Here is a 15,152-nt window from a genome sequence, read left to right on the forward strand (position 1 = left end):
TCAACCCCCAGCAGGCAGTCCCCAGCAAGAAACGGCTGGGGTGGCCTGTCTATCAGGTTCCCAATGTGCTCCTCCTATTTTTTCCAGTCCCAGACACCTCCCAGCTTTATCTGTGTGCCCTTCAGAGAACTCCTCCGGCTAAACATCCTTCACTAATAGCAGCACTGGAATTTGAGTTTGGGTGGGTTTGTGGCCATTGCCAGCCCCGCCCCCACAAGGAACATGTTTAAGATCTTGCATCAAGTTAAGGGAAAAACGAAAACAACAAACAAAAACCCCAAAACCAAAAAAAAAAAAAAAACAAAAAACCTATTTAGGATCCTCTGCTGCACAATTTTAGTAACCCGCAAAATGACACAGCCCGCCAGCTTCTCGGAGCAGTGTGGCAGCCATACATTCATCCACTCGACCAGGGCCAGGTTCAGAGATGAGGAGCCTTGTCTCTGCTTGGTTTGCTGTGTTGGACCCATCAGAAGGCGCTGAAGAGGTAAGTCTGATCAGGCCCCTTCCTTCCTTCTTGGGTTGAAAATGATTTTAGGCCAGGCGCGGTGGCTCACACCTGTAATCCCAGCACTTTGGGAGGTGGAGGCGGGAGGATCTCGAGGTCAGGAGCTCAAGACCAATCTGGTCAACATAGTGAAACCCCGTCTGTACTAAAAATACAAAAAGTTAGCCAGGTGTGGTGGTGAGCGCCTGTAATCCCAGCTACTCAGGAGGCTGAGGCAGGAGAATCACGTGAACCCAGGAGGCGGAGGTGGCAGTGAGCCGAGATTGCTCCATTGCACTCACCCAGGCAACAAAGCGAGACTGTAACAAAAGAAAAGAAAAGAGAAAAGAAAAGAAAAGAAAAGGGAAGGGAAGGGAAGGTGAGGTGATGATTTCAAATGGATGGACTCCCTCCCTCTCTTCCTGCCCTGTTCTTCCATCAGATTCTGATCTTGAATTGCTTCTATGTTAGGGAAACCCAGGGGCCACAACTTGTCAACTTTGGATGTCCTTTTTGTTACCAGCCTAAAAATATCCTTCCCTTTAACCAACTTTCAATAGGGTAAATCCGGAGAGTCTCCTCTTCGGAGCTCCCCAGATAAACTAAGCCTTGTGCCAGCATATTCGGGAGCAGCACTGTGACTGTTTATTCCCTCCCTGACCGTCTCATCCCTCCTCCTAACCCTTGTTTGTGAGTTTGATTTGCCAGAGGCTCTGGGCTGAAAGCGGGTGATGTACAGGACTTGTGATGCAGCAGGTGCGGCTGCTGTCATCAGACCCAGCTGCATAATTTGTGGGACCCAGGGCACAGTGAACCTGGAGAGGCCCTTGTTCAGCTCTGCATTACACTTCAGGACTTGGGGCCCCATGTGACTGCAGGGGTCCGTGTGCCTGCCTTGCTGGACCTGCCTGCCTTGATACCTTCTACATGCACTGGACCTGCTTGGAGAGTCTCGGAGCATCTTCAGAGCACCCCAGCTCTCCCCATGCTACAGGAAAGAGAAGCTTACACCTTGGGTGCCTTTTCACCCAGATTCAGGGATGAGGGTCCAGGACATCACAGCTCAGGCACCAGAGGCCAAGCACAAGGGGCCCTCCCGTCTCCAGGCTTGTTTCTCAGGCTGTAGAATGTGCTGTTGGACTTCATAGCACCTGGATCATAACAGTCTATGGGTCCTTGGAGGGTGGGGGCACAATGTCTCTTACCACAAAATTTTGTGAGTTCTTAGCTTTTTCTTTAGAAGAGGCCAAAAACCGGCCGCTTTGGTAGATGCCACCTGATGACCCAGCAGGGGCAGCTGTGTCTGGATTTCTTCCTCACAAGGACCCAGCTCCTGTAGTCAGGGAGGCCAGAGAGTTGACATGAGCGGAAGAAAGCCCCCTATTGGCAATTCTCTTTCCACTCCTTTTATGCCCAGAGGCTGGGAGGCCTGGCTTCCACCCCCACCGCCAGCTCAACTTTGGGGCGCTTCTCTCAGGATGGCCACCCCACCCCGCCTTCTGATGACTGATGGACACTAATGGTTTCCATGAGCAACTTGCCAAACAAACAAGAGACACATCAGTAGATAGAGCCCCGGGTCCACACTTTGCCTCAGTGACCACTTTTTGGGGAACAAGGACCGAAACTTCTGGGCTGACGAAGCAGCTCTCCAGCCTTGCTCTCCGCTCAGTCATACGGGGATTTCATGGCCACCTCAGGGCTTCCGGGAATGGTCATGGAAGCTGCTGGAAGTCAGGAGTCAGCTGCTGTGACTTCCCCTTGCCCACGTGGCACCCTCGGAATGTGGTGAGTGCCACTGAGTATGAAGAGGGTTGGGCAAGCTCATCTGAGGGCCCTGTGCCAAGGGCCCCCAGCAAGGGCCTGTCAGGCCCAAGCCCAGAATGCTGGGCCCTGTTCTTACCAGAGAAGGAGGCCATGGTGTAGGCCCGAAGGCCGTGACAAGCACTCAGAGGGGCCGCAGGGAGCGAGAAGCCCTCCTCTAGTTACAAAACCACGTCCTGGGGGGCCACTTCTGCTTTTGGTTCCTCATTTGCCTAAGAAGAGTTTTGTTAGCAGAAAACCTTTTCAGACATCTTTGCAAGTCACACTGTAGAACTCCTGATGCATGCGCCAAGTGGAATTTTCCTTTGGGGCATCTTCTAGAAAGATCCCTCCTTCTTTCTCTGCAAAAGGGAACCGTCCCTCCGAAAGGGCCTGGGCCTTTGGGAAAAGGGGTTTAGAAAGCCAGGCGCTGGCACCCTTCTGTGGGGGCGGTGGCCGCATCCCTGGGTCCCTTCCTAGGGGAGGCCTGAGCCCACATGTGAGGCTGGGGCCTCTCTCCAGGGCTGAGGGCCCCAGGAACGCAGGGTCAAGGGGGCCCATGAGCCTGCGGCCCCCCACCCCGAAGCCAGGAACCCCGGCAAAGAGGTCCAGTTGGACAGTCCCGCGCTCAGGGCGGTCACTAGCCCGCGGCGGCCGGCGGCGGGGTCCGGCCTGGGGTCTGCCCGGTGACCTCGCGTCTGGCCCGTGAATTCAGGCACCCCGGAGTCAGGGAGGGAGCGGGGCGCGGCGCCGGGCGGGGCGGGCAGGGGTCACCGGGCGGGGCAGGAGCCGCGATGGGACAGCCCCGCCCCGGGGGAGTGTCCCGGCCGGCCGCCGCAGCCTTAAGGGCCGGGCGGGGCAGGGGCCCAAAGTGCGGGGTCGGCCGGGTGCGGGGCCGAGGCCGAGGTCGGGACGCGATCCAGAGCGGGAGCCGGCGAGGGATCTGGGACTCGGAGCGGGATCTGGAGCAGGACCCAGGAGCCGGCGCGGGACCATGGCGAGGCGCGGGCCGGGGTGGCGACCGCTGCTGCTGCTCGTGCTGCTGACAGGCGCGGCGCAGGGCGGCCTCTACTTCCGCCCGGGACAGACCTGCTACCGGCCTCTGCGGGGGGACCGGTTGGCTCCGCTGGGGCGCAGGTGGGCGCCGGCAGGGAGGCAGCCCTGGGGGGACGGGAGGCCCATCTCCCGGGCCAGGTGCGCGCTCTGCCTCCTGAGGGCCTCGCCACCAGGCCTTGGAAGGTCAGATCCAGCCGCTTCATTTTGGGGGTCGCTCCTTCTCTTCCACATCCAGGGTGAGCCCTGATGTTTGTGGGGTTGGACAAGCCCCACCTGGCCAGAAAGTCAGGCCAGCCCCACCTCCTCGGCCTCTGGGGGTAACCCTCATGGCATGGCATGGCTGGGGGAGCACCCCAGTTCCCTCCTTTCGGGGGTGCCCTGCCTCCTTCACATTCTGAGAGCGCTGGAGCCTCCTAGTGTGAGGTGGGCCCACACCTGGCTCACCTCTGGTGACTGTGGCCTCACTTCCATGCCCTCAGGTGTTGGGAAGGGCGAGAGGACCCTAGCCAGGGCTTCCTGGGCTCATGACCCCCCAGGGCCCCAGCACTGATCTGGGTAGGAATGGTCTCTTCTCAGCACATACCCCCGGCCTCATGAGTACCTGTCCCCAGCGGATCTGCCCAAGAGCTGGGACTGGCGCAACGTGAATGGTGTCAACTATGCCAGCATCACCCGGAACCAGCACATCCCCCAATACTGCGGCTCCTGCTGGGCTCACGCCAGCACCAGCGCTATGGCGGGTGAGTGGCCGCCCTTTGACTGTGGGCCAGAAAAGCCCATCCCGGCTGCCTTTTTATCAGCCCAGGCAGCTCAGCCCGCGATTCCAGGGGCCTGTGATTCAAGGCCAGGTCAGCCTGGGCTGGGGTGCTAAGGCCGAGGGGTGCAGGCCTTTGCCCTCTGCTGAGATGACCCAAGCTGGGTCATTCTGGGGCCTTTGGGCGATAGGCAGGACTAGGACTGAAGCCCAGTGACAAGTGGCTGCCAGGTGCCCTCTCTTCCCCCAAAGCTTGTGACCTCAGCCATTGGGATAGAAACAGAAATGCAAAATCAGAGTCCCCCGGCTGTATTTGAGGACACAGAAGTAAACTACTTCTCAGCACAGATGAAAGCCTGTCCTGGGCTTGGAATATTGAGTGAGGCTTGTTGGCTACAGCCTATGGCCTAACCTGGTCACTACCCCCAGCCTGGTGGGTTTCTATCTTAGGCTTTTGGCTGCAGTGGGGTAGGAAGGCTCTCAGCAAAGAGGAAGGGGAAGCTGAGGCCCACCCTATCAACGAGGCTGCTGCACCCTGCTTTGGGAGAGAAGGCAGAAGAAGAGACAGCTGCAAACCAGCCCCAGGCCCACCCCACAGCATTTGGGAGGGACTCTGCTATCCCCTCTCCAGTCACAGCACAGGGTCCAGGAGCCTGGATTTCCCCAGGAGACGGGACTTGCGTGGGCTGGGAGTTTGGGCCATGAGCGCTGTAGTGCTGCTGCCTCCTCCCTGGCCTTGGTCCTCATGGGCCAGGCCTGCTGTACACCCATGTGAAAAGGATCGACTCCAGTGTGGCTGCCGCTGTGGGCCAAGGCTGGGGGACACGCGCTTGTGTGTGCTCCATCTCACTGACGCCTCCTCAATGCCATGATTGCTTTCCATTTGCAGATGAGGAAACAGACTTTTTGCAGAGAGATTGGGAGGCTTGAGCGTAGTGTGAGTGACGGCTGAGATTTGAGCCCGGAAGCCTGGGCTTTGTGCCAGGATGTCTGATGGACTCTGTCTTGTGAATGAGGGGTTCTCGCTCTGGGGGTAGGGTCTGGACCCCGGAGCCAGCGAACTGAAGCTGTGGCATCTGTGGCACCTCCCCCGGGGGCTGGAACACACTTCTGACCGCTCAAAGTCCCCTTTGATGTGGATGGAGCTGGAAGGTCTGGGAGACCTTGGGTGGGCTGCAGGGTGTGGGTGGGGCTAGAGGCAGAGGACTGGGCAGAGTCCAGGGGAAGTGCCCAGGCCTGGCACCTGCTGAGGAAGTTAAAGAGGCTTTGAGGGTGGGGTGAGGGTGAGGGGAGGATAGAAAGGTCACCAGGTGCTGTGGGAAGCCTTGAACTCTTTGAGAGGGAGTCAGGTGACAAGATGTGCATCTGCGAAGGACTGCGGGTAGGAAGGAGATGGCTTTCAGATGGGTGCGGGACCCTGGCCAGGGGTCAGCCCTGCCGCATTTCCCCAGGGGACTCTCTCTCTGGGTGGATGACTGCTTCACCCCACTTTCTCCTGAAATCTCCTTCTCAGTGCACCCAGACCCAGGCCCTTGCGTCCTCTTTCACTGAGGAATAGAAGCCACCAGAAGGGGACTTCCACGGGGCCCTGGCCATCTGCCAGCCAAGGCGGCAGGTCCTCCATTTGTCTTCCCTCCTCTCCCCCAGGATCAAATGGCTTGGCCCCTCACTAAGCCCGTCCCTTCCCACTCAGGGAAGCTCTCCCACCTGGAACAAAGGAACACAAAGCCCCCGGTCCCGCCCCACCCCAATTGCTGGCTCCCTGGGGAAGTATCTGGAGTTCCTCCACTTCCTCTTCTCTACCCTTGAACCCACTCCAGCCTCAGTCCCACCTCTGCCACTCCACCAGCACTGTTCTTGCCACAGCTACCTGGGGCCCACTATGAAGCATTCTCCTGATCACGTCTCCCCAAGATGCTTCCCTCTCCTGCACCACACTCCCTGCCTGCACCTCCCTGGCCCATCCTTCCCCTCTCCCCAACTGTCTCCTCAGAGTTCTGAGTGTCAGCTACCCTAGGATCAACTCTTCACCTGAACTCACTTTTTCATCTGCCTGCCCACTTGCCCGCTGGCCCAGGCACCTGACGCCTCCAGCCTCAGACCTTGAGGTCTGGATGGCTCCTTCCACCGCTGTGACCCGAGAGCCCATTTCTTCCCCAGTCCTCCCTGGCTGTCCTTCCGGCTATGCAGGCAAAAGCCTGGACTGGTACACGACTCCTCTGGTTTCTGTCCCTCATATAATCCACCCACAAGTCTTGTCGGTTCTACCTTTGAAGCAGATACAGAAATCATGCACCGCCCACCGCCTCCTCCAGGTGTAAGCCACACCGCCCCGCTGCCGACTGCCCTCACTGGTCTCCTGGCCTCAGCCCCTATGGCCACAGTGAGCCTGTGAAAACCCATCAGATCATGTTCTTTGGCTTGAAACCCTCTCAGGATTGCACTCAGATAAAAGACAGAACCCTCTGGTCTTCAAGAGCCTTTACCATCAGGCTCCCTCCCAGGACCCCTCTCACTCCCCTGCCCTATCGGGGTGGTAGCTTCTCCCGCCAGGCACCTCCTCTCTCCCTGAGGTCCTGTGGCTCCCTGCCTCCCTCCTATGGATGTCACCTCAGCGGGGTCTTCCTCAGCCACCCTATGCATATGACACCCCACTTCCTGAATTATCTCCTCGTTTTATTTTTCTTCATGGCACTGTATGCTTTGCACGGTTACAGATGCTCCTTGACTTAACAGTGGGGTCATGTCCTGACAACCCCATCATAAGTTGAAAACGCCGTAAGTGGAAAATGCATTTGACACACCCAACTTCCTGCACACCCTAGCTTGGCCTGGTCTGCGTTAAACGTATTCAGGACACTTGTGTTAGCCCACAGTTGGGTGTGAGTAATAAGCCCATTGCCGGATGGGGCCGGTGGGATGAAGGATTGAGTCTGGCCATGGGAAAAGCTTGTGCACACCTCAGTGAGCTGGTTAGGCCGGGTCCAGATGCTTCAGGCAGGCGTAGACAGAGAGGCCAGAACCGAAACTGCTCATCCATCCGAGCTCTGCCTCTGGGCCAGGACTGCTGTTGCCAGGTTGGGTTGGGCAGAGAAGGGAAGGGCTCCAGGCAGGCCATGGGATACCCTGCACTGCCAAGTGGAACCCCAGAAGTCCAGGCAGGAGGTACTTCCAGAAGGATGGAGCGACCACTGTGCTGACTGTTGCCGGAGAGTGGTCGGCTCGGATGACGGAGAAGTCGCCATTAGCAAGAGAGAAAGGGCTGAAGAGGAGCGAGGCAATAGAGGTCGGGGCACTGTCTCAAACCATTGAGGAAAGCAGAAAACCATGACAGTGAGTGGGGGGGGCGCCGGGGGCTCACGTGGTGTTGTGAGAAAGGCAAGTCTGAGGTGTGCAGATCCGCTTAGAGGGGGCGTGGCTGACAAGGGGGAGGGGAGGAGAAGAGCTGGAGGGAGCCAAGTCCTTGGGAGGAAACAGGATGGAACCTAGAGTGGCTCGGTCGGGTGGGAGGGGACAAACCAGGCACTGGCTGCTCCAGGAAGAGCGTTTGGGGTGCAGAGCGTGGGCAGGCTGGGTGGCGGCAGGATGGAGGTCTGCTTTGGGACTTCTCAGTGATGTGTGAAGCAAAGTCACCAGAGCAGGGCCAGTTCAGAAGGCCCCTGGCTGGGCGACCGGGAGGAGGCCGGTGGAAGAGCAGACTGTGGGGCAGTGTGGGAAAGTCTGGAAGGTGACAGGAGATGGAGGAGGTGTGCAGGCCCAGAGGGGGCTGCCAATGGGCAGAGGAACCCGCTGCTCACTGTGCCCTGGGGGAGGGACAGGTGAGGCTGCCAGAAGGGTTCTGACTTGGAGGTAGGGTCAGAAGATGAGGCCTGAGGCAGGTGCAGGGGTGTGTGGCTGTGAAGTCATTGTCCTGGGAGGGCAGAGAGTGAGATGACCTTGAATGAGGGCCTGGGTTTCCTTGTAGGATCTGTTTTATTACATTTGTGCATGAGAAGGGAAGCAGGTCCCTTGGTGACCAACCTCACCTGTCCTTGGCTGCACCTTGGGATTTAGATCCCAGGTACCTGGGCAGTGAGGGCATGGTCAGCCAGCCACTGGGAGCCCTCTGCATCCCCCTGTGCCTTCGGAGCTGGGTCCCTGCTGGCCTTCCCCAGCCCTTGGTACTGCATCTGGCCCCTCACTGGGGCTCATGCAGCTCCCTGGGCTATACTCGTTTACAGAGCTGACACTTTGGCCCCCTGTCCACGAGGGCAGGGATGGTTTCTCCTGGCTGGCTTTGGGGCGTGGCCCACTTGGCACGGGTGGCAGAGTCTCTGTCCATTCAGCCCTACATTCAGCAGGCACTTCTCTGGTGTCTGCAGGGCCAGAGGCTGGTGACTGCCTGGCCCTGGCCCTGCTGTCATGGCATTTGTAGTAGGAGGTGTGGCAGACAGGACAGTGCCCAAAGAAGGCCAGGGAAGGCCTCTCTGCAGAGTGAAGTCTGAGCAGAGACCTCTATGAAGAGGTCAGCAGGGAGAGGGAGACACAGGAAGCTGGGCAGAGCCCAAGGCAGGCCAGGCTGGGCAGAGCCTGCATCCCACCCCAGGCAGTCAGGCCCATTTGGGGAAGTGGGTGGAGGGCGGGTGAGTGCTGACTGGCAGGTGCTGACTGTTGCAGATCGGATCAACATCAAGAGGAAGGGAGCGTGGCCCTCCACCCTCCTGTCCGTGCAGCACGTCATCGACTGTGGTAACGCTGGCTCCTGTGAAGGGGGCAATGACCTGCCCGTGTGGGACTACGCCCACCGGCACGGCATCCCCGATGAGACCTGCAACAACTACCAGGCCAAGGACCAGGGTAGGCTGCTGCCCACGCCCCCACTCCACCCTCCCGCCCTCTACGCCATCTTCCACGGATACTCGTGGCTGAGGGCCCAGCCCAATCCCATGCTCCTCACATTGGCTGGTGGCTGGGGAGCTGCGGGAGGGCAGAGGTTGCAACCCTCAGGGGTGCTTGACCGTGAGGGGCAGTGTTCACAGCACCTGCTCCAGCCTCTCCCTGCAGAAGCCCCTCTGCTACTGTGCACCTGCTTGGGCTGGGGACCAGAAAACTGGACCCCGTAGTCCCTGCTGAGAAGGTCAGCGAAAAAGCCTGGTGCAGGAGTGGGCTGAAGAGCATCCTTGGCCATGCGCGGTGGCTCACGCCTGTAATCTCAGCACTTTGGGAAGCCAAGACAGGCAGATCACTTGAGGTCAGAAGTTCAAGACCAGCCTGGCCAACACGGTGAAATCCTGTCCCTACTAAAAACACAAAAATTAGCCGGGTATGGTGGTGCACGCCTGTAATCCCAGCTACTCGGGTAGCTGAGGCAGGAGCATCACTTGACCCGGGAGGCAGAGGTTGCAGTGAGCCAAGATCATGCTACTGCACTCTAGCCTGGGTGACAGAGCACGACTACGTCTCAAAAAAAAATTCCTGTCCCCATGTCTCTAGCCTTGTGGAAGTGTCTTGCTCCTGCGCCCCTTTGGCTGGGCCTGGATGTGTTGTTTGGGTTCTGACATGCTGGCATGTTGGTGGCTTTTTGGGCCTTTGTAGGGGAGAGGTGTAGGGGGCCTTGTGGAAGGAGAGTTCATTTTCCAGGAGCTTTGGTGAAGGGCAGGTGGGGAGGTGCTGCCCCAAGCTGGAAGCAGCTATTGGCTTGGTTCCTGTTCTGGTGACCCAGGGCCCAGGTCCCCCACATTCAGGTGTGTCTGCGGCCAATGGGGTGCTGTGTGGATGAGCAGACCCAAGCTAGCTTGGAATCCCTGTAGCTGGCATTCCTTTCAGGCTGCTCCCATTGGAAACAGAAGGAAAGGAAAGTCCAGACCCTAATCCCGTAATTGGTAGGTTTTGTTTGTTTGTTTTTGAGATGGAGTTTCGCTCTTGTTGCCCAGGCTGGAGTGTAATGGCACGATCTCTGCTCACTGCAACCTGCATCTCCCAGGTTTGAGTGATTCTCCTGCCTCAGCCTCCCGAGTACCTGGGATTACAGGCATGTGCCACCACACCTAGCTAATTTTGCATTTTTTAGTAGAGACGGGGTTTCTCCATGTTGGTCAGGCTGGTCTCAAACTCCCGACCTCAGGTGATCCGCCCACCTCAGCCTCCCAAAGTGCTGGGATTACAGGCATGAGCCACTGTGCCCGGCCATAATTGGTAGTTTTAAGCCACCTGACTCAGATCTCCCTCACAGTCAGAGCAGAGAGCTGGGAAAGCCCAACAGCTGCTGCTTGCTTTGCTGTTTCCCCCCGCCCCAGGCTATATAGGCTGGCCCCAGCGCCCTGTGCACTCTGAAGTGGCACAAGGTCCTCTGGGCACCACCCTCTGCCAACAGGGCTCCCTTGCCTTGCCTCTCAGGCCTTATTGTTCAGCCAGAAAGAATTCTCCTGGACTGACTGAGTCTTTAGAGAAGGGGAAAAGATGAAGGCACAGAGGGAAGGGCGGTCAGACAGCTCTGGAAGCAGGAAGCGGGTATTGGGTGGTCTCCAGGGCCACGCCCACCCCACTCCATCCCCCAACTGCTCTCGCCCAGCCGAGGCCAGGCCCCTCCACCCCACCCAGCCTGACAGGAGCAGATGGAGCTCATCAGAAACCTGATTGTGTGACTGGTGACCGCGGTGGCTCACACCTGTAATCCCAGCGCTTTGGGAGGCTGAGGTGGGCGGATCACTTGAGACCAGGAGTTCGAGGCCAGCCTGGCCAACATGGTGAAACCCTGTCCCTACTAAAAATACAAAAATTAGCCGAGCGTGGTGGTGTGTGCCTGTAATCCCAGCTACTGGGATTATTCAATCACTTGAACCCAGGAGGTGGAGGTTGTAGTAAGCCAGGATCATACCACTGAACTTCAGCCTGGGTGACAGAGTGAGACTCAGTCTCAAAAAAGAAAAAAAAAAACTGATTGCGATAAACAGTCTTGTCTTTGTAGTGTTAGCAAAATGTGGCCACAAATCCACCATTTTCCTGTAGTACTGGGCACTGGGCCCTTGGTGTGCAAGGAACAAATTGAACCAGTGTCTGAGCCTCAAGGTGCTCATGTTCCTGGGGGAAGAATTGGACAGACGGGTAACTATGACAGGTCACACCAAAGCAGCGAATGGCAGGCCAACGGCCACTGTGTGGATAGAGTGAAAAGTGGGAACACAGCGACTCTGAGCTTGCAAAACCAAGAGCTGTACTTTTTATTTTCTTCTTTTTTTTTAATTAATTAAAAAAATTTTTTTTCTGTAGAGATGGAGTCTCGCTCTGTTGTCCAGGCTGGTCTCAGACTCCTGGCCTCAAGCCATCCTCCTGCCTTGGCCACCCAAAGTGCTGGGATTACAGGTGTGAGCCACCACCCCGTCCTCTTCCTTTCCTTTTTTTTTTTTTTTTTTTTAGAGACAGAGTCTTGCTCTTGTCACCCAGGCTGGAGTGTAGTGGCGCAATCCAGGCTCACTGCAACCTCCACCTCCTGGGTTCAAGCAATTCTCCTGCCTCAGCCTCCCGAGTATCTGGGATGACAGTCATGCACCACCACCACGGCCGGCTAATTTTTGTACTTTTAGAAGAGACAGGGTTTCACCATGTTGGCCAGGCTGGCCTCGAACTCCTGACCTCAGGTGATCCACCCACCTCGGCCTCCCAAAGTACTGGGATTGCAGGTGCCTGGCCCTCTTTATTTTATTTTATTGTTTTAAGCCTAATTCTTGATAACCTCTTAAGTCGAAATAACCAGAATTTTTTTTTTTTTTCGGTATCCTCAGCATGGGCACAGAAGAAAATGCTTTTCTATTGTTACTCAACGTATTGGCCTATTTATTCACCAGCCAGCAATAGAGACATTTTATTAAGTGCTAATCATTTGATTATGCTCCATTTTCAGCCAGAAAGTATTGTGGAAAGGTCCTTCTTCTCCAGCCATTAGACAGAAAAAAGCGAACTCCTGGGTGCCTACTATGTGCTAATTAATGTGTCTCTTTCGTTCTCTGCCAAGGCCTGGGGAAGGGCTTTTCATAACTCCCTGGCAGCTGAAAGAAGAGCGTCATTAAAGCAGCATCCAATGGCAAGATGATTTCTGTTCTTAGCTGCTGAGTGGTAGGCTGCATGAGGAGAGTGGAGAGTGCGCTTGGCGGGCTTCTTTGTCAGTGGGTTAATGAGGAGACGGCCTCATGCTGACTTTTCTTGCTCTCCCCCAGAGTGTGACAAGTTTAACCAATGTGGGACATGCAATGAATTCAAAGACTGCCACGCCATCCGGAACTACACCCTCTGGAGAGTGGGAGACTACGGCTCCCTCTCTGGGAGGGAGAAGATGATGGCAGAAATCTATGCAAATGGTCCCATCAGGTGAGGAGAGGTCTGCGGGTGAGGAGAGGTCTGCGGGTGAGGAGAGGTTTGCGGGTGAGGAGAGATCCGCGGGTGACAGCGCCAGCGTGGGCTCATGCAGGTGCACGTGTCTCCGTCCTTCCCACTTTCCTTCTGGCCGGTTGTATTCAGTAGGCTCGAGACAGCCACATCATTTCCCCTCTAAGAGCTTCAGTTTTCTCAGAGGTAAAGCTGAGCTGATAGCAAGTCTGCCCTGTGGACGGCTGTGTGGAATGCGGGTGAGGCGCTCCCCCAAGCTGTACTGAGGGCAGTGTGTTGGGGGCAGTTTCAGCAGGGAAGACTATGTGAATAACAGAAGTTTATCCAGAACCGTTGGATATAGATTATCTGAGTTGGGTTTACATAACTTTTTCGTCATATCAGAATTTATTTTATTTTTTATTTTATTATTATTATTTTTTTAAACAAAGTCTCACTCTGTCACCCAGGCTGGAGTGCAGTGGTGTGATCTTGGCTCACTGTAGCCTTGACCGTCTGGGCTCAAGCGATCCTCCTGCCTCAGCCCCCTCCACCGAATAGCTGGGACTACTGGCGCACACCACCACACCTAGCTAATTTTTGTATTTTTTGTAGAGGTGGGGGTTTTGCCATCTTGCCCAGGCTGGTCTTGAACTCCTGGACTCAAGCAATCCACCTGCCTCGGCCTCCCAAATTGCTGGGATTACAGGTGTGAGCCACTGTGCCTGGCCATATCAGATTATTTCTAATGATGGTAAATTCTCTCAATTTAAAGTGGTAATTCCTTAACTGCTTGCTCTCAGCTGTGGAATAATGGCAACAGAAAGACTGACTAACTACACTGGAGGTATCTATGCTGAATACCAGGATGTCACCTACATAAACCATGTCATTTCCGTGGCTGGGTGGGGCATCAGCGATGGGACTGAGTACTGGATTGTCCGGAATTCATGGGGTGAACCATGGGTAAGAGGTTTGCATTTTCTTAAGGTCATTCCTAGAAAAAAGCGTCCTGGTACTCCTCTCGCTTGAATGGTTCTGTTGACTTTTAGCTAAAAACTGGGGCCTTGACGGACGGTTCCTTGCTCCAGCTGTCTCAGCCATCTCGCCAGTGGCTTTTGGGGCCAGACCCTTCTCTGTCGTGCACGGCTGCCGCCATCCTGTGCACTTTGGGTGTTTAGCAGCATCCCTGGCCCCTCCACCCACTAGGTGACTCCCCGCAATCCCAGTGTGACCAAAACTGTCTCCAGATGGTGCCTGGTGCCCTGGGGAAGTCCTTGTGAGCACTGCTGGAGAGGAGCTCTGCCACCTTCTTCCTTTACAACCAGCTCATTCTTTTTCCTATCATGGTTTCTGGGCTCCCCTAAAATACTGTGTAGGTTTTTCAAAAATACTCAAGTTGGGCCAAAAGTCCAGGAGAGATAAATCAACTGCCAGGCCTAGTCTTAGCCATTAATAATTTAAGACACAGAAATTCATTGTTACGAAATGGAGGAAAGGCAGTTCACGTGCAGGTGATGAAATATATTTTTTACTAGGTGACTACTAATGGGGGTAGCAGTAGGTGGAGTCGTCGCCGGTCTAGAGTCGACATGTTTTGTTACATGAATTCACTTTTGGCATAGAGGGCCCTCATGTTAAACGTTAACCAAGTGAAATATTTCACAAAAGGTATTTCAGAACAGGGGTCATGAGAAAGCTGAGGGGCAGCTGAGTGGGTTGTCTGGATCCCCCAAGGTTGGCCTGAGGGATGGAGGCAGAAAGCAGGGGGCAGGGTGCTGAGAGCAGCAGAGGGAGCTGGGGACGGCTGCAGATGGGCTGACGCGCGATCCCACTTCTCACAGGGCGAGAGAGGCTGGCTGAGGATCGTGACCAGCACCTATAAGGATGGGAAGGGCGCCAAATACAACCTTGCCATCGAGGAGCTCTGTACGTTTGGGGACCCCATCGTTTAAGGCTATGTCACTAGAAGAGCCGTTTAAGAAAAGGCCTGGTGAGCCGTGATCAGAGGGAGATCCTATGGTTGTGTGTGCCAGGCTGGCAGGTGGGAACGGGGCTGGCTATCAATACTGGATGGCAAGGACAACATAGTACTGGCTGAGAGCGTTCCTGAGGGTTGAAAATGGGATGACTTGGGAGGGGGGAGGGATTGCATTGGGATTTATACTTGATATAAATGATGAATTGATGGGTGCTGACGAGCTGATGGGTGCAGCACACCAACATGGCACAAGTATACATATGTAACAAACCTGCACATTATGCACATGTACCCTAGAACTTAAAGTATAATAAAAAAATAAAAAAATAAAAAATAATTTAAAAAAATATAAAAATTAAAAAAAAAAAAGAAAGAAAATGGGATGACTTAAAACACTTGCACAGGACACAGGAGGGCTCTGCCTCACAATGACTGCAGTCAGCCACCTGGTGAAGAAGTGATTTGTGACCCAGCAAACCATGGGACCTCAGTTTTCTTCCGTAGAGGGCTTGATCTTTTGTATTTGGCCACTGTGGGCAATCATACGGCATGTGAGAGGTGAAACAGTTCAGACGCATCACCGCTTCTTATGTCACTTTGGAATCAAGGGCTGGGGAGGGAGGGAAGGAGGGAGATGGCAGTTTCAAATCGCCCAAGTGATGAATAAAGTATCTGGCTCCACACAAGACTGAGGCTGACTATGCCTTATTCACACACAAAAACAATGTCAC

The 15,152-nt window shown here is 55.5% G+C and overlaps 1 protein-coding gene across 1 annotated transcript; it reads left to right on the forward strand.

Moving 5' to 3' along the window:
- Positions 1-3,100: 3,100 nt before the first annotated feature.
- CTSZ (cathepsin Z) lies at positions 3,101-14,645 on the forward strand. Its single transcript, XM_017891187.1, has 6 exons — positions 3,101-3,427; positions 3,923-4,086; positions 8,757-8,936; positions 12,293-12,443; positions 13,244-13,406; positions 14,285-14,645. The coding sequence occupies exons 1-6, from the start codon at positions 3,285-3,287 to the stop codon at positions 14,393-14,395; spliced, it is 912 nt and encodes a 303-aa protein (XP_017746676.1). The 5' UTR covers positions 3,101-3,284; the 3' UTR covers positions 14,396-14,645.
- Positions 14,646-15,152: the final 507 nt, after the last annotated feature.

Source organism: Rhinopithecus bieti, unplaced genomic scaffold (genome assembly GCF_001698545.2).
Source record: "Rhinopithecus bieti isolate Rb0 unplaced genomic scaffold, ASM169854v2 scaffold_20477, whole genome shotgun sequence".
Lineage (NCBI taxonomy): Eukaryota > Metazoa > Chordata > Mammalia > Primates > Cercopithecidae > Rhinopithecus > Rhinopithecus bieti.

Coding starts and splice junctions, on each gene's coding strand:
- CTSZ (XM_017891187.1), top strand. CDS start 3,285: ATGGCGAGGCGCGGGCCGGGGTGGCGACCGCTGCTGCTGCTCGTGCTG. Junction 3,428..3,922: donor TTGGCTCCGCTGGGGCGCAG/GTGGGCGCCGGC, acceptor GTCTCTTCTCAG/CACATACCCCCGGCCTCATG. Junction 13,407..14,284: donor ATTCATGGGGTGAACCATGG/GTAAGAGGTTTG, acceptor CACTTCTCACAG/GGCGAGAGAGGCTGGCTGAG.